The 16,982-nt window shown below is 47.8% G+C and overlaps 2 protein-coding genes and 2 non-coding genes across 4 annotated transcripts in view; 3 read left to right on the top strand and 1 right to left on the bottom strand.

Annotated features, from left to right (window-relative positions):
- The window catches only part of RPS3 (ribosomal protein S3), a 6,291-nt gene extending 275 nt beyond the window's left edge, over positions 1-6,016 (top strand). The window contains exons 2-7 of the mRNA XM_085300567.1: positions 515-645; positions 905-998; positions 2,276-2,370; positions 3,278-3,465; positions 4,737-4,933; positions 5,947-6,016. Of these exons, the coding sequence (XP_085156693.1) occupies positions 515-645; positions 905-998; positions 2,276-2,370; positions 3,278-3,465; positions 4,737-4,930 (702 nt within the window). The 3' untranslated portion in view covers positions 4,931-4,933; positions 5,947-6,016. The remainder of the gene's footprint in view (positions 1-514; positions 646-904; positions 999-2,275; positions 2,371-3,277; positions 3,466-4,736; positions 4,934-5,946) is intronic.
- LOC146598348 (small nucleolar RNA SNORD15) lies at positions 2,764-2,910 on the top strand. Its single transcript, XR_014895283.1, has one exon. It is a non-coding gene; the product is annotated as a small nucleolar RNA SNORD15 (small nucleolar RNA).
- On the top strand, positions 4,217-4,364 carry LOC146598347 (small nucleolar RNA SNORD15). Its single transcript, XR_014895284.1, has one exon. It is a non-coding gene; the product is annotated as a small nucleolar RNA SNORD15 (small nucleolar RNA).
- A 2,616-nt stretch (positions 6,017-8,632) lies between the features above and the next one.
- Positions 8,633-14,867, bottom strand: SERPINH1 (serpin family H member 1). The gene is made up of 5 exons (XM_085300566.1): positions 14,782-14,867; positions 11,977-12,590; positions 11,692-11,790; positions 11,041-11,273; positions 8,633-10,861 (listed from the first exon to the last, which is right to left on the bottom strand). Exons 2-5 carry the CDS (start codon positions 12,557-12,559, stop codon positions 10,559-10,561), a joined length of 1,218 nt encoding a protein of 405 aa, XP_085156692.1. The 5' UTR covers positions 12,560-12,590; positions 14,782-14,867; the 3' UTR covers positions 8,633-10,558.
- Between the last annotated feature and the right edge of the window lie 2,115 nt (positions 14,868-16,982).

Genomic DNA, 16,982 nt, shown 5'->3' with positions numbered 1-16,982 from the left:
CGGCGGGGAACATGGCGGCGGGAGGGAAGGAGGCGCACGGAAGGGGGGGGGGCGCTGCGAAAAGCTGTTAAACCGGGCTGTTTTTATCGCTTTTATTGGGAAGAGGCTGGAGGTTGCGAGGCCCGGGCTAGTTTAGAGGGGGGAGAGTCGGGGGTGTCGCTCTGACACGGCGCCGCAGCGTGAGTGCGAGGAGGAGGCTGAGGGATGCGACGCGTTAGGCAAATTCATAACCGAAGCGCACGAAGCCGCGTTCAGCTGTGATACCGCCACTCAGCGCCGGTGTGGCTGCAGCGCGGTGCGGGCCCAGCTGCTGGAAGTGAATTGCCTCGGGGAACTTCGAAGGAGGTCGTTGTTTTCCCTCCCCCCTCACTGCTGTTTCTGCTCCGTGGCATGAGAAGCTGCTGGTCTGCAGGACTGTCCAGCGATGAATTCCTGCGGGCATCCCAGCTCCAAAGATAAATTGTGTGCAGGCATTGTGCTGGAACAGAGCTTGACTGGGTCTGTTTGCTTCCAGTTTGTCGCCGATGGTATCTTCAAAGCTGAGCTGAATGAGTTTCTGACTCGTGAACTGGCTGAAGATGGGTACTCTGGAGTAGAGGTCCGGGTCACTCCAACGAGGACAGAGATTATCATACTTGCTACGAGGTAACTGAAATGTTCCTGCTGATTTGCAAGCGCTATGCAAAGTTGGGTGTGATGCTGCTTTTTCACAGAACAGGTTAAAATGATAAATATTATTAGGAGAGGATACCTGGGAAAGCAATCCTCACGTGGTCTTCAGTGATATAGCAGTRTTAGAACTCATGCTTGTTGTTAGTCTAAACTAGGTTAGGTGCTTAGTCCTGAAGTTGTTTGGGATAGTTATGGGAGACACTTTCCCAGTCACACTCTGCCTTTTTTCCAGAACTCAGAATGTCCTGGGTGAGAAGGGGCGCCGCATCCGGGAGCTGACGGCTGTTGTGCAGAAGCGGTTTGGCTTCCCTGAGGGAAGCGTTGAGGTAAAACTTTTCAGTAACACAGTATGAAGTGAGCTGTGCAGTTAGCTTTGTGCACTGTCTGGATGGTGTCAGTTGAAAGGCAGTTTGTCTCAAAGATAACTTGAGGCCTGTTTTACCTGCTCACACAGAGGAGTGTCGGACTGAAATAGAGCATGTTTTGGTGGTATTTTTGAGTGCTGTCAGTCTGGCTTATTTTCTCTGGTTTCCTAACTGGGAGGATTGGAGGAGCAATTAAAATGTTTTTAACTTGTAATAAAAAAAATGTTTTTAACTTGTAAATATTTTAGAAAGAATATGACTGTTATCAATATTGAGGTGGGAAGTCAGTCTACCAACTTTTTTTTGGCATTTGTATGTTATTGTTATTAAAATCATAGTGCTTCTGTGATTTCTTATAAAGAAAGTATTTTGGTGCTCAAGGATTTTAAAGATTTTTTCACTATGGTACTGTAATGGGACAGTAAAATGGCACTAGTAATTCCCTGATCTTTTTGATGTTTGAAATTTGGTGCCCTCTGTAGTACTTTTCTCTAAAACAAATTACATGGAGAGGAGGTGTCTGGTTTGAGATAGTGCTTATATTTATTCTGCTCAGCCAATGATGCTGGATCATAACGTACTGTGAAGATTGCTGATCATCTCCTGTAAATACTTGCATTTATTTAAGGTGCAAGTGCTCGCATTCTGAGGTGTGAGCTCTGGAAACATTGTGTGGATGACTTTTGAATACCTACTTGTTGCTTCCTCTTAAGCATCAAATTTTGGCCTTTTGGAGATGGTAGATTAAATGTGTATTACTGTCCCAGATCTCCAGTTCTTCTGTTTGATTTTTTTTTCATGTTGGCTAAACTTGTTTCTTTACAAGGGGACACTGCATTTGAAGCTTTTGCCAGGTGATCTAAGCAAACATACTTATCCTGTATATTGCTGTAAATCTGCATTACAAGAGCAGTTCTTGGATCTTGTTGGATGCTTGTTTCTCTGTGTTACTTAATGTCTTRGGGCTATTTGAAAGCAGCAACTCTTGAGACTGCACCAAGCATGTKTTAGTGGTCTCCTGACATTTGATGCAGTGTCATTAGTGTGTGTCTACTCTGTCAGGGGACCAGAGTTGTTAAAAGAAGTCTTGTGTCTGAGAATAAAGTTTCATGGAAAGACAAATCGAGCTGCATATAAAGAACAGGAGAACAAAGTAGTATGAAGCTCTTGTGGTCTATTAAATTAAAAGTGTGTTGAAATGTAGGTTTGTTTCTGAGTTTGATGCTTTTTCTTTGTAGCTCTATGCTGAGAAGGTGGCCACGAGAGGTCTGTGTGCTATCGCTCAGGCAGAGTCCCTGCGGTACAAGCTTCTGGGAGGTTTAGCGGTGCGTCGGTAAGTAGAGCAAGGTAAATGTGATGGCGCAGTGAGAAATCCTGGCATTCAAATACCATTTTGAAAGAATCCCTTACGAACATGTCTTTAGTTTGAAAAGTGAAGCTAGTAATAGTACACCTGGTGAGAGCAGATCATATTTTTATTACTCTTACCATATGCAAACTTTTGGGCTCATATACATATGATATATGTATATATATGATATACATATGATGGGCTCATATAATTACTTGATACTTTATTTCAAAAGCAAACTTTAAAAGTTGTGTGACTGGTGTGGGTAAAGCCTGTGTTTACTTCTTTGTGAATGAATGGTGGGTGGGGGAAGTGAGGCACAATTTCAGGCTTTCCGACAGAATTCAGGTAACAGTGGCCTTGCTTCTCAGATCCCTTCGGTGATGATAAGATGACGAGTCAGAAGGGGGTGGCTCCTGTTGAGTGGTACCTGCAGTGTCACGTTCTGTGATGCTGCGTATGGTTCTTTAGCAGGAGCGTCCTGTCATCATTGAATGATTTAGAGGCATTTGTCTGAGAAGGGATGGTCTGCAAGACTTCATTTGGATGGGAATGTCACCTTTAGGTGCGGAGCTACTCTCGCCTCCCTGAGAACTTAYGCTTGTCACTGTTCCCACAGCCTTACAAGAATCGTAAGACACAGGAATTGTGTTAGACTGGGTTTGAGGGTGCTAAACTGGTGTAGAGACTTTTGCTGCTTTGCATAGCATTGACATAGCTTTGATTGTATGGGTGTGTGTTTGGGAGGCTTTTACGAACAAGGACTGAAGGGTGATTGTCTTTGCTTGAAATCTGGAGTAAAATGCCACTGCAGAGCCATGTGGATTTGGGAGAGACCTGCTGAGTCCATGGGACTAACCTGGTGGGTGTTGCTGCTCTCTCCCGGTAGAGCCTGCTATGGTGTCCTCCGCTTCATCATGGAGAGCGGTGCCAAGGGTTGTGAGGTGGTTGTCTCCGGCAAACTCAGAGGTCAGCGTGCCAAATCCATGAAGTTCGTGGATGGTTTGATGATCCACAGTGGAGACCCAGTGAATTACTATGTCGACACAGCCGTGCGTCACGTCCTTCTCCGGCAGGGTGAGTGGCTGGGATGCAGATGCCTTTGCAACGCTGTTTATTTCCTATGCCAGTACTTCAGAGCCAGAAAATCCAAACTGCTGGCATCTTGTACCTGCCGCTTGGAGGTTTTCCTTGTTCAGCTGTGAGGTGGTAACTCACATGACTGATGCACTGCTGGTCTTGTAGAGTGTTTCTGAATATCTGTTTTCTTGAGCTCTTGAGGCTAAACTCTGTTTAGTGGAGTGTGTTCATTACATCTAAAGTAGACCTTTATTTGYATTTGTGCTATGTGAATAGGAAATAGAGAAGGGACGTTGGGCAGGCAACAGGACTTTGTTTAGTGATCCCAGGTCATCTACTTTTCTAGTGTTGAATGTTTGTAACTGAAAACTTGGCTTTAGATTTTCCAGATGCTCTGATTTGTGTCCCATGGCCTCTGAGGCTCACAGCCTGGGGCAGCCAATCATATTTACTGGTTTGAAAAGCTGTTGGCAGTTTGGATTTTGGTTTTCTTGGCTCCCARGGTTGGGCAGACAGAATATGGGTGCTACAAGACCCATAAAAAAAAGCAAATGTCAGTGACATTTCCCCTCCATAGCTCTATTCTGTCAAGTCTTCCTTGCTAAACCAGCCAAGCCTGCTTATGCTTGTCCTTGCCTCTGGTAAAACACGAGAGGAGACTTCTGCATCTTAWTTGGCATTGGGTTACCTAACTGCAGAAAGCTTGGTGTAGGTATACTAGCATATACAAAACTATCCTTCGCCATCCCTTCAGTGATGATACGATGACGAGTCAGAAGGGATGTCCTCGCGTRAGCGTAGCCTGGTCGGTGCCATGTTCTGTGGTGCTGCGCTAAGGCTGCCTTGGGCTGGATGTCCTACTCATTGGATGATTTAGAGGCATTTGTCTGAGAAGGGATACAAAGAAACAGTGTGACTTTCTAGGCAGATTAACCTGTTTATTCCGGAAAGGATAAGGTTTAAAACCAGCATTAGCAGGGTAACAGGACTTGTAGGTACAGCACTTTTTCATCACAGTTCTCACAGGCTGCAGTTAACTAAGGCAGTGGGTTGGATAGAGCTAAATACACTACTGTAAATTCACAGTAATTAGATTTTTAAGCTATAGCACAGTTTGTGTTAATCAGCTTGCATCTATTCAGTGTTTTCAGGAGACATTCTTGATGCAGGTAACTTATTTTGTAACCTTAGGGCTTGTTGCTGCTGAGTGTATACTTGTTATTTTGTGCTAAATGAGCATGTCTGTATTGTCCTATCACTCTTTGCAGGTGTACTGGGTATCAAAGTAAAGATTATGTTGCCTTGGGACCCAAGTGGAAAGATTGGCCCCAAAAAGCCTCTGCCAGACCACGTCAGCATTGTGGAACCCAAAGAAGAGATTCTGCCCACCACCCCTATTTCAGAGCAGAAAGGTGGCAAACCAGAACAGCCAGCCATGCCTCAGCCAGTTCCCACTGCCTGAGGGGTAAGTGCCTGCAAGCGATGGGAGTTAATGTGGTGAGGATCCATGCAGAAAAGGTCATGCCACCGCAAAAACCGTGAAGGTGCTGGGAAGAAAAGCTGAATTCAACTGTACTCTTCCTCCAGAGGTGCTGCACTATGCCAGATGYGGTGGTCAGCTTAGTGGGGTTTAGGGTATTACAGTGGCTGGACTGAAAGGCATGGTTAACTAGCAAATCAGCTAAGCAGGCCCTTCAGTGAAGATGTGAGGAGGTGTCTGAAAAGGAATATCCTTGTCCAAGTGCCCTGCTTCATGTTGTGTTCTRCAGCATGGATTTGGGGATCTTGGGTAAGAATTTGAGTGACTTTGAGACATTTGTCTGAGAAGGGCTCAGTGCCTTTGTATCACAGCAGTGTGCAGTTGACGGCCTGGGGTCAAGTGTATACATTCCTCATGCAGTAAATATATTGGGACCCAGTTTAGGATTGACTGTCAAAGTAATGTGTTGAGCACAATGTATAGACTTGTTTCGTAAGTAAATAAACAAGATATGAAATCTGGTCTCTCTGAATGAGCTGCTTCTAAGACACAAATGAAGAGCTTGAAATTCTTTTAATGTGTACTGAGTTGTTCCCGGTGAGAACATACGACTTGATGCTTTTAAAAAGCTTTGTTCACATTCTCCMATTAGAGCAGCAGGAGATACTGGTCCTAAGGCCTTTGCTTGAGGCAGTTTAAATCCACGTCTCTCCCAGAAGACTTTCTTAGCCGCTAGTGTAGCCATCTGACATTTTCTGACTGAAGCTGGCATTGTGTGCAGCAAGGAGAGTTCTGGAAGTTCTGCAGTGAAACAAGGGGATCTGACTAGGAAAGCATACTCCTATGGGGGAAAAATGTGGTTATTGCTGAAATGCAAGAAATGGGAGCTACTATTTATTTGAATGTTGGAGCCTGTTTTTCCAGTATTTGGGGTAGGASAATGGTCATGGGGAAATGGTTTGTCACCATCTCACTCAGTATTTTGTTTTTTGTTGTAGGGTTTGTACAATCTGCAACCGGAAGCTTGACTGTCCTGAAAACATCTCTTAATAAAATCACAAAAGACAATGTTTGTGGAGTTGCTTTTTTTGCAAGATGTATTCCAGGAGAGCCTTGCTCCCACCTTTGGTGTGGAAAGAATTCCTTTGCATTTCCCCCARCTTGTTTTACCCTTTCAGAGTGAACTTACCAGGTCCTGATCTAAACAGAATGRAGGCAAAATTCTGATTTATAGGTAGAGCTAAAGCAACAATCTAATACTTAGGCGGTCGTGAATAACATTCCAAAACCTTGAGTCCTCATAACTGTTAGTTTACATAGCAATCCTTTTCTTCTCCCAAGTTATTCCAGAAGGGGGAGCTTTTTAAGCAGTGTCTGAAGTAGTTGCAATTGTTGATATCTTTCTGGCTTAAGTCAGAATATTGCTGTATTCTACTAAATGCTGCTTTCACCTCTATACCCCCATCTTCTTCATTGCTGAAACATGTTCAGTATGTAGCTTTCAGGGCTACAGACTGTATGGGAGCATTGTAGCTCCTGTTAGGGGGATGTAACCTTGGTTGGTGGAGATACAGGATGAGRCAAGCTCCTAGACGTTTGCTGACAAGTTATTGAAAAAGAACATCTAAGCTTTGGATTTCATACTTAGATCCTAAGCATTGAGGTACAAGTTTATTTAAGCACTGGAGGAAACCTTGTCTTCCTTTGAGACTTGAATAGATAGTGCATTAATTTGTCACTGTATTAATAACTGTGGCTTTAATGGGCTGTAGGATAACGTGATTAGATCTTGTAGAAGTTGATAATTAGATCACAAGGCTACTTGTGMTATAAAAATGCATAGCTGGTATGCAGGGATATGTTTTCACTCCAGTTGCATTCTTGTTTTAATTGCTCTTGGTGATCCTCTTGTATTTGCTGTAGACTACTGCAAAGCATAGCTGAAGCAATCAGAACGGGCATTTGGTCAAGATTTGGGCAGAGAATTCTGCTCTCTTAGCTCCTTTTTCCATGTATTTTTCAAGTCCAGTACAATTAAGAAAAGAGACTTGGAGAAATTCAGAACCCATTTGTTGCATTAACTGAATTTGTTGYATGTAAATCTGCAGAATCTGTTCATCAGGAGCAGCTTTTACAAAGTTCCATTTTCTGGAGTCCTCTCTGAAGGAACTAGGCAGCCAACCGCTGAACTGGAGTTCCCAACTGACTACATCAGAAACTGGTCTGTCAGGCAGCCTGTGTAAGCGTCAGCCTTCCTGTTCCCGCTTTCCCTGGCAGGCCTCCTGGAAACCTGGCCTGGCAGGATGCTGGGCTGGGAAGCTGGTTAGGTTTCTGTCAGAAACAGATGTCGCCTTCTCAGTTCAGAGATCTGATTGCTGGTTTCTGTGCACATCTTTCACTGGAAAGCTTTAACAATCGCAGCTTTTACATGTGTAAGTGTTAGTTACTGATTTCAATGTGAGGGAGCTTTTCCACTTCCTAGGAGCAGGGAAGGGGTGAAAGCTGGAAGGCCTGAAGCAAAAGAAGAGGATGAAATTGAGTGGCATGCAGTGGAAAGCCTCGTGCTCAGTACAAGTCTGTACATGCTAGGAGATGATCAGCTGTACATTTCTCAAAGTGTCTGGTTCAATCTATGCTGTTTGACAAAAGTGCATTCACACAGCAAAGCAGCTTAAATCAGATTTGTGTGCTCTGTTTCACTCTAGTCTTCTTGCTGCTGATGTGACTGGGTCCGTGTTGCAAATGGCAACACGTCATTTACACGTCAACAAGATGGTTCACTTTCTGGTTTAAAGCCCTCCAAACAGGTCCATCTGTCTATTAAATCTCACTGTACAGGTCACTGGTAGCATCAAGAGCTGTTTTYTGCAAGATCAAGAGCTGTGTAAGTAATTGTGTATGAGCATTGTGTCTCCTTGCTACATCCGGTGTTGGGAGAAGTTAAGGATGACATTAAGGATTATCCCACAATGATTAAGGTTTGTATGAACTGTTTTGCTTGATGTTCCTACCTCTGTTAAGGAAAATGGTGGGAATCTTGTCTGGAGCACTGCTCTGTTGGAACAATGCTCAGGGAAGGGTTTGAAAGGCAACGTGTCCGAAGGAGGCTTCACGCTGCACAATGCAGGTAGTATGATTGAACGAGCAGCAGGTTAATCCCAGCAAAGGAAGGACGCAAGTCAGCAGGATCTGATCTTGCTGGATTCTCCAAGATCTGACTGCGTGCCCACAGCCGTGGTGGAGGTTCTTGCAGTCCTGTTCTGTCATCTGTCTTCCYTCCACTGGACCCAGCTAGATAAGCTTTGGATTGTAGGGTCAGGAAGGCTAGTTCCTGCAGCGAACAGCTCAGTTTTGTTCCTGTTCTGCCATACTTTCTTTTTAACTGGGACACTTGCTCACTGTTAAATGTCAGAGCAGGGGAGGGCAGTGAGTCCTCTTATCTGTGGAGCATTAAAAATGTTAAATACTTAAAAGCTTCAAGAGAAAAATGTAAAAATTGAGTATTTGAAAAGCAGGGCTGCTAATAGTGTCTCCCATGACATAAATGTCGTGGAAATTAATATGGTTCTGTGTATTAAGTGTAGTTTTGATCTATAAATAGCAGATTAAGGAAGGTATGTTGGATTTAAAGATGGGGAATTTACCTAAGTTCCAAACCTTACAGGTGACTGCGACTGCCAGAGGTTCATTGAAAAAAGTTTTATTGCAAAATAACACAACTGTCATTGTGTGGTACAAGAACAGACAATAAAAGCCATCAGACACTGCATCCACATGATGCAAATTATTCACAATATCCCACACTGTGTTCTTGCCCTGCCCTCCCCTTCTCCTCCCTGTTCTCCATGTGCTACAGCATGTGGGTTTCAGTGCGCTGATTCCTCRCGTAGTGTCTAGCATACACACTTGAGTTTTAGGCTTCCTGTGCATTTGGATAMAACAGCCTTGTGGATTCCTCCCCTCTTCCCCAAAGTGCCTTGGAGAATGGACTGGGAAGAGACTAAGGACAGAACTCTCCTTCCTGCTGGTCTGTTMCGTGAATTAGGGCACGTACCCCTTTCTGCAGTTGTGTAACCTTGCATACCTGCAGAAGACATGGTCAGGTCAAACGTTGGAGGCGCAAGTTGCTGTAGTTTTGGCTCTACGAGGTTAGGCCTAATAAGAGACTTAACTGTTAATAAATAAGTGGAAATAGTCCAAAGTATGGTCTGAAACGATGCAGTATTGGGCTTGTATAGCAACCTGACAGCAAATGCATTGACAGGGAACCATACTCAGAAAAACAGTGCAGTCACTGTCCTTGCTGKTTCCAAACAACTGGCATTTAGATTATGGTATGTGGATTTTTTCTCGTGTTAATAATCTCGTCATTACTTGCTTTGCAATGTCTCCGAGTGCATGACAAGGTTTGTTTTTCAGTGTGCCCTTATCCAGGTCAGCCAACGGGGAGCTAAAGTATTAAGGAAAAGAGAGGAGCTGCAAAAAAAGGGTCATTAGGAAGTCAGGCAATGGCAGCTCTAAAGCTTTGTATTTAAACAAAGTGAAAGCAAAAGCTGGTCCATGTTCCTCCGACATGCCAGCAGGAATCCCTTGGGCTTCTACAGGAGCTGATGGGTACCAGCCCTGGTAGTAATTGGGAGAACCTTCACAGTGTAAACTGAATCTCTTCCCAGCCATATGCAAAAGCACCAGGAGAAGTGAAGTTCCTCAGCTTGCTTGGTAAAAGATGTTTAACTACAGATGTTGACCCAAGAGCCCCTTCACGGTCCTAGAGAGGTGAAGCACAGCCACTCACAGTCATTTCCTCAGTCTTGCAGGAGTGCTGAAGGGACCCTCAGGTGCATCTGTCACTCCCTAGGAGCCTATTTGCTCTTTGGCCTCCCTGCTGACACTCTTAACCCTCCGAGCCACTTTTTTATGGAGTGTTTGCTGCAGAGCAAAGCTGCACCTGTCTTTGCAATGCCCCTCTAGTTAAGGAGCTGATGGCTTTTGCTTGGGCTGAAGCATCTAAACAATCATCYGGAGCAGAGTTAGACCAGACAGAAGGGCATGACTCCATGCAATCTTAGTTCTCAGRTTGAAGAAGAATGAGGCATACTCCTACCTTCTCTACAAACAACTTCAGCAAAGCAACCAGAGCAGCTCCAGTGCAGTACCCCATGGATACTGGGAGGTAGTAAAGGAGTAAAGGGAGAAAAGTAAGTGGCAGAGCTAGATGTGCAGAAGCATTGCAGATGGAAGGGTGGAGGGCTTGTGCCTTTGCAGGGCTGATGGCAGCTGCAAGGTTCTTAGCAGAAGGCTTAATTCTAGTGCAGGGAGGAACCAAGCATCAGCCTGATCAGCTGAAGATACCAATAGCTTGAGACAGTGCGTGCCAGCTCCCTTCCACTCCTGGTGACCCTCTTGTGCCAGACTCCCCTGTTCCTCTCTGGAGGTGGGTTTGTGCAATAGAGTATTTCGGGGTGAGGTAAAAAGTGTATGCTGGTTTCTCATCAAAATGCACCCTGGTCTGAATAGCACCCATAGTTCAAGAAGGATACAAAATAGTGTTTCCCCTTTTTCAAATCCCTCACACTAAAAACACAAACCAATCTCTGGAAAAAAACCCAACTACAACTCATCACGCATCTTGTCCCCTTTGGGCCTCACGAGTCTGCCGATAAAGAGAATGGAGCTGGTTTTATTGTCCTTAATCATGAAGATGAAGGGGTGGTCAGCATAGAAGAGCTTGGGGTTCCTCATCTCCTCTCGGCCATAGATGTCAGCATCGTAGGGGTTCCCTTCTGTGTCCCATTCGAGTGCAGCAGCATGGAAGACATTGGACAGGTAAAGGTCTTTCTTGCCGGAGATCTTCGAAAGGTCAGCCTTGGTTTTGTCAATGGCTTCTGTCAGGCCCAGGTCAGCCAAGTGTTTCTAGAAGGAGAAAGACGTCAGCCACCCTCCCAGACATGACATTACAATCCTTTCCATCCATGGTCAGCATAACCACTGGGGAAGAGGCTCCATGGCACAGACAGCACCTTGTTGTCTTCCCTCCCCCGCYCCCCCAAGAACTGCAAGGCCTACTTGCTCTCTTCAAGGACCACCTTTACCTGAAGATCGTGGCTGACTTCCAGAATGACTTTAGGCAATGAGACGGCCACTGATCTCTTCTTCATCTTGCTAGACCAGGTCTTTAGCTGCTCCTTGTTCAGCAGTTTCTCAACCCTCTCCAGTGGCTCCACATGGTTTGGCATGATAAAGATCATGCTGGAGAGTCTGTGAGCAAGCGGCATCTCTACCACCTGAAGCCTCTCTGTCTCATCATCATAGTAGTTGTAGAGACCTTGGTAAGTCAGAAACAGAGGCAGGAAATGATGAGATGCAGGGCACAGGTAAAGCTTCCCACAATCCTGTCGTGAATTCACCCTGGGCCTTCTGACTGGCAAAGCAATGATGCCTCAATACCGCGTCAGGAACTGGCACCAGCAGAGTTGGCAACATCTCAAAACTACTGCTCTCGCTTGCATAATGAGCTAGGATCTCTTCCTAGCAGCCAAGTGCTTCATAGTAAGCATGGATTTTCTCTTCTCATTGAGAGCTCAAAATCAACAGAATAAGCACACCCCACTTCGTTCTCGTTTTCCCTCACTCATTGCAGAGGACCCAAAACATGGAAGCAGTTAGTGGAAAACTGGGTAACAGAGCAGAAGCGAGTGTAATCCCAAATGGTCTCGGCATGRAGCAGCAGGTTTGCAACTTACCTGTGCGATGCATCATGGGAACTCCCACAGTGTAGGAACGGGTCACCATGAAGCCACGGTTGTCCACCATCTTATGATGGAACTTCTCATCCCAGTGAGCTACAGAAGAGAGAAATTCAGCTCGTAAGAATGGGAATGGATGCTAATTTCACATAATTTTTAATACCCTGCTCTGAACAGAGCTGGCCTTAGTGGACCCAGGATTTGTTTACATTCCCATTTGGGATGTATGGACTCAAGCTGGGAGCTGGGTCACTCGTCTGAATAACTGCAGGTAGAACTTACGTTTGAAGAACATAGCGTTGACAATGAGGGCTCCATCAGTTTTCTCCACATCTTTAGTGACCTCTGGGAGCTTCCCATCTGTGGTCTGGGCTGCCCATTCATTGATGGATTTCAGGGCACTCCTCTTGTCCCGGAAGTTGATCTTGGAGTGCTCATAGTTGTAGTGCTTCTTGCTGTTCTTCACAAAGTCATCAGCAAAGTTGATGGAGGCTGGGCCATATAAGCGGTTCCCAATCTTCCACGTAACGTTGCGGGCTGTGCTGTTGCTGACCTCGTTCAGGAGCTCCGACAACCCACTGTGCACGTAGTCGTCATTCAATTTGTCCACGCTGAGCACTGCCTTGGCTTGGGAAGCTGTTGYCGCCTTGCCCCCGAGGGACACAAGGCCAAGGGAAGAGGCCACGACCACCGGGGACAGCAGAATGTTCTCCATGTTCTTGTCTTTTGCCATGGCATGGTAGAGGTTGAAGGCCAGYGTTGCGCTGCGGTCAGCCAACGTTGTCGCCTTGTCGCTCAGCTTCCTGTCCTCCGAGGGCACAGCTGCAGCAAAGCTGCAGAGAGCGAGTGCCAGAATACTCCACATGGTTTTGGYAGCACCCAACACCTCTGGCGACCTGCTGGGCAAGAAATGTCCACCGTTAGCATGACCCAAACCCTTCCTGGAGCATTCATACATCCCAAGAGCTCTTCCAGTGAAAYCCGCTCCAAGGCTCCAGTGACAGAGAGCCAAAGCAGATGCACCAACACTTCACTTGTGGTCACAGCACCCCAACTCTACAACGGGTTTTTCCCCTGGGCCARTGTATTAATGTGTCGAAAGTCCAGGCTGCGCTATGACATGCTGGGCCTGTGCATTTTCAATGAAAGCTTCCCTTTTAAACAGGTTTTGATGTATTGCTTTGCATTCACTTACATTAAAGGAGCTGGGGAGGGCCCAGGAAATAGGAGYAAGAGATTTTTCTATCTCCAGAGTAGCAGGTCAGACCTATGCCCTGGTAAGGAAAAGCTAAAAMCAGGATGTTTCTGCTGTCTGAGGGCCACATAATCCTGTGCTGCCTGTCAATGTCGAGGCTGCTGTGGTCAGGGTACAGAAGGGATCATTCCTCTCTGAGGACTCCAGCTCAGTATCTTGAGCGCTTAGCTTTCTAGGCACTAGATGGAGCACATGAGCTCCCACCAAGCTTGGTCAGAGGGGGTCCCTTGGGAAGATCTGGCTCTGATCAGCTCGGTCAGGAAGGCAGGGGGACAAAGCAGATGGTGAACCCCTCCTCTCCATCAGCAAAGCCCCTTCCCAACACCTACACACACCAGATAGATGCATCTCATCACAACCTAAGTGTGCTCATCCCCAGTGAGGGCTCTCAAATGCTCTAGGGATTTTAAGTATATCTTCAGGCTAGTTCTGAAGCCCTCCTGAAAACTCTTCAGGGACCCTGTGAGTCTCAAGGGTAAACATCTACTCCCAAGCGAGTTGCTCAGACTYCTCCTCTACTGAGTGCACAGCAAAAAATATACCCAAAAGGCAGCCCAAACCTCCTGCCTCCAAGGCTATAACCTGCCCCTGAACCCCCTCCTGACTTCACACTGCTGCTGCTGCAAAGCTTCCTGATAGCAGATCGCTAGGATTTAAATTCCACCTCCGTGCCCCAAACAAGCCTCTTTTTTTTTTGCAGCAGGCAACATCACTCCCAGGGCTACAGTGGAATTACATTCCTCGGCCACGTCCTCCCACCCTGCTCGGGGCCGGCCTCGTTGCGTGCGCAGACTGGAACGGCAGCAACGGCGGCTTCAGAGTTCAAGCCAAGAGAGCAGGAAGCGAAGGGCCCCCTGGGATTACGCATGGAAGGAAACACGCACGCAGCAAAGCGAGGAGCCGGGCGGCTGCACCAGGGACCCGCTGCCAGAGTTGGGATTACGCAGCCTCAGAAAAAGAGGGAGTTTGTATCCTGTGATCCTTTGGAGAATATGCCTTCCGCTGAAGGGAAGAGCTGTCCTGGCTGCCCAGGAGAAAAGACCTGTGCAACGGGCTCAAAACTGTCCTTGACGCGCCTTAGCGTCGGGTTTGACAAGCATTTAAAAACTGAGAGTTTTTTTTTTCTTAATTTTTCCTTTTCCCTCTCTCCTTTTAGTTCTAAAGATACCTTGAAACTSTTTCATAGTGAGGTCAACGTTTGCCTTTTTCATTCTGAAAGAAAAACAGATACACGGAGTAGTCCTCTTGCGAGCAACACGCAGCCCGCAGCGCTTACATCCTCCAGCTACAAAAAAAGTTCATTACTCTGTAGACTGATGAGTCTCGCCCAYGGCAGGACAGAGCGATTTTACCCATCTTTGGCCGGAGGAGGAGATTATTACCGAATTCGTAACCTAGGATGGCAACGGGGCCGGGCACGGCTCCGGGAGCGTGCGCTCGGTGACATCCTCGGTGCCAGCGTGGCAGCCCGCGGAGCCGCCCGGCCGGCAGCRGGCTGCGATCCCGGCCCTCGTCGAAGCCAGCTGCATGCGCGCAACCCTCCAGCGGCTCCTCCTTTTTTCTTTCTTTCACCTCTTGGAAAAAGAAAACTGTCCAGGGTGCAAACACCGGGGGCAGCTTTTGCTGCAAGCACCTCTAGTAAGCTTGGAGGGCGGAGGGGGCGGTAAGGATATTTTAGGGTTTTTCTTCTAGCAGAAGAGGGGTGAAATGGATCCGGCTTGTGGGGCAGCCTCATCTTCCCCCTCTCCACGCCACTGCACCCCCCCAAATATCCCCCCTTCACCCCGCCCGCCCATGGGGCTGCTGCAGCCGCCCCCCGGCGCTCGCCTTACCTGGCGCGGCACGGCRCGGCGCGGCACRGTRCGGTGCGGAGGACGCTCGGCTGCCCTATAGCCCGCGCGGTGCCGCGGAGGGGGTATATAAGGGGCCGCGGAGAAACTTCTGGAAAGTTGGGAAGAAAAAAAAAAAAAACACGAAACCCTCCCCAAAAACGCCCGGGGAGGGAGAGAGAGGAAGGGGAGGATCCGGCCAGTCTCTCCGGACATCCCACCAATAGCACGGAGCGCCCGGCCCCCGGTGACTGCAAGGCGGGGATGGTGCTGGTGGTGGTGCTGGTGGGGTCCCTCCTTCTCCAGGCACGGCTGGAGCTTCCCCCGCYGGCTGCGCTGAGCCGGCCCTCGCAGCAGGGACGGGCGAGCGGGATGGTTCCTCTAAGCCAAACATTGCCCCCCCCCCCGCTTATTTTATTTTATTTTTATTTTTTTTGCACCTCCTCGCAGACCGGCTGCAAGCAGAGCAAGCGCAGGCAAGGTTCGACATCTGCAGCCTGAGCCACACCTGGCCCTCTGAAATGTCCCCTGTTGGGTGACACCCCCAGSGAGCCGCGTTTGGCTCGGCAGTGACCTGGTGGCCAAGTTTTGGGCRGCTAGAAAGCCTCCTTATATCTGTATCTTGTAGCAATATATCTACCAACCATCCATCCATCCATCCACCCGTCCATGCATCTCCCCACGGTGGCAATGTTTTAGGTACCACCCGGTGATTTACGCAGAGCCAGTGATCACGCTGGYGGGGGCAGGCTGCATCGTTGTGCTGTTTAGCTGAGGTCTGTCCACATCTTCCTTTGCTTCCAATCTCCGCGTGACTTCCTTCCGCCTCCCCCGCCGTGAACGTTGGTTTTGGCTCCACGRATTTGTCGCTGCCCTCAGAAGACAGGGGTCTCGGCGCATACCGCTTGTTGCTAGGGTAGAAGATAGCATCCAGTTTTGCATATTCTGCCCTCAAACCTGGGTTGTCATCTTGCAAGCACCTTGGACTAGGATCATCTCAGCTTTTCACTGCCCAGCTCCCCAGAATGCCAATTCTAGCATCAAAAAGTGACATCTTTCTGCTCTCATGGTGCCATGYGAGTAGGTCCTCAGCACCCCAGAGGGAGCTCTTTGAGCCACCCCAACCCATCAGCTGCTATAAACCAGCTTGCTGGAGYTACAATAGCAAAGCAAACCGTGCGTCTCGGCGATCACGTTGCTCGCAGCATGGTTTCCAGCAACGTGACCTTGATAACAGCCGGAGCAGATAACGGCAGGTCTGTCCCGGCCAGCCAGGGGTTTGCTCCTGGCCGTGAGAAAGACCGTCTCCATCATCCCTTCCCGGTACCCGGTGTTACCGCTGAATTCATCCACGCTGTGTAATTCGCACAAAAAAAGCTGTTACAGGGGCAAAGTGCCAAGGGGTCTCCATCAGCGGGCAACCTCGTGGGTGCCAAACGTGAAGTCATTTCAGCAACCTGAAGGCTCCTGGCTTTGGGTGACCTTTTTTTCCCCTCCTCCTTTTTTTCTTTCTTTTCCAGGGTGACTGCGCAGAGGAGGAAGGGCCTGAACGAAGCGTTCCCTTGGCGTTTTGCACCCGAGCAGGTACTTTACGCTGCAGTCTTTAATGACGTTAACATGCCTAAATGCTCCTGAAGGCATCATGACGGTGAYGTTCAGAGCTCAGCCTCCTTCCTGGAGGGATTCACTAGGAGGTGCCTTGAGGCACCTGGAGCATCACGTTGTTGCATACCCTAGGGTATATCGGGAGCAGCTTCCTTGCCTTCAGTGGGGCTTTGCATCTGCATAAATGATCAGGATTTGCCCCCCAGTGGGTTTTTTATAGCAGTATTTGCTGGTCTTTAGCACTACTTTGCCATGGAGGAAATAAAAAAAAAGATTTACTGATTGCAGACAGCCAGTGCGCTCAGGCTTGGTGCTGTTCTCGCTGCCAGTCGTGGTGCAAGGCAGGCGCAACGTTGCTCGCCTGTGCCAGCGGCGTGTGCCACTGAGAAAGGAGAGAAGCTCCTTTAAACTCCCAGTGGCAGCTGGTGCGCTCTGCCAGGCTCTGAATCGCTCCACCTTCACCCCCCCCAGGCAATTACTTCCCATGCACAATTTCTGTTCTTCCTTGTGAAATGAGAAGTAAAATCCTAAAACTTGTAATCTCGGCCTCTTCCGGTGCCTGCCAGCACCAAACTCCTTCTGCAAAAATGCAAAATAGC

Source organism: Rhea americana, unplaced genomic scaffold (assembly GCF_003343005.1).
Source record: "Rhea americana isolate MKP2758 unplaced genomic scaffold, rheAme1 scaffold_165, whole genome shotgun sequence".
Lineage (NCBI taxonomy): Eukaryota > Metazoa > Chordata > Aves > Rheiformes > Rheidae > Rhea > Rhea americana.
Note: the sequence above shows the minus strand (reverse complement) of the source record. Positions and strands in the feature narration are given on the sequence as shown.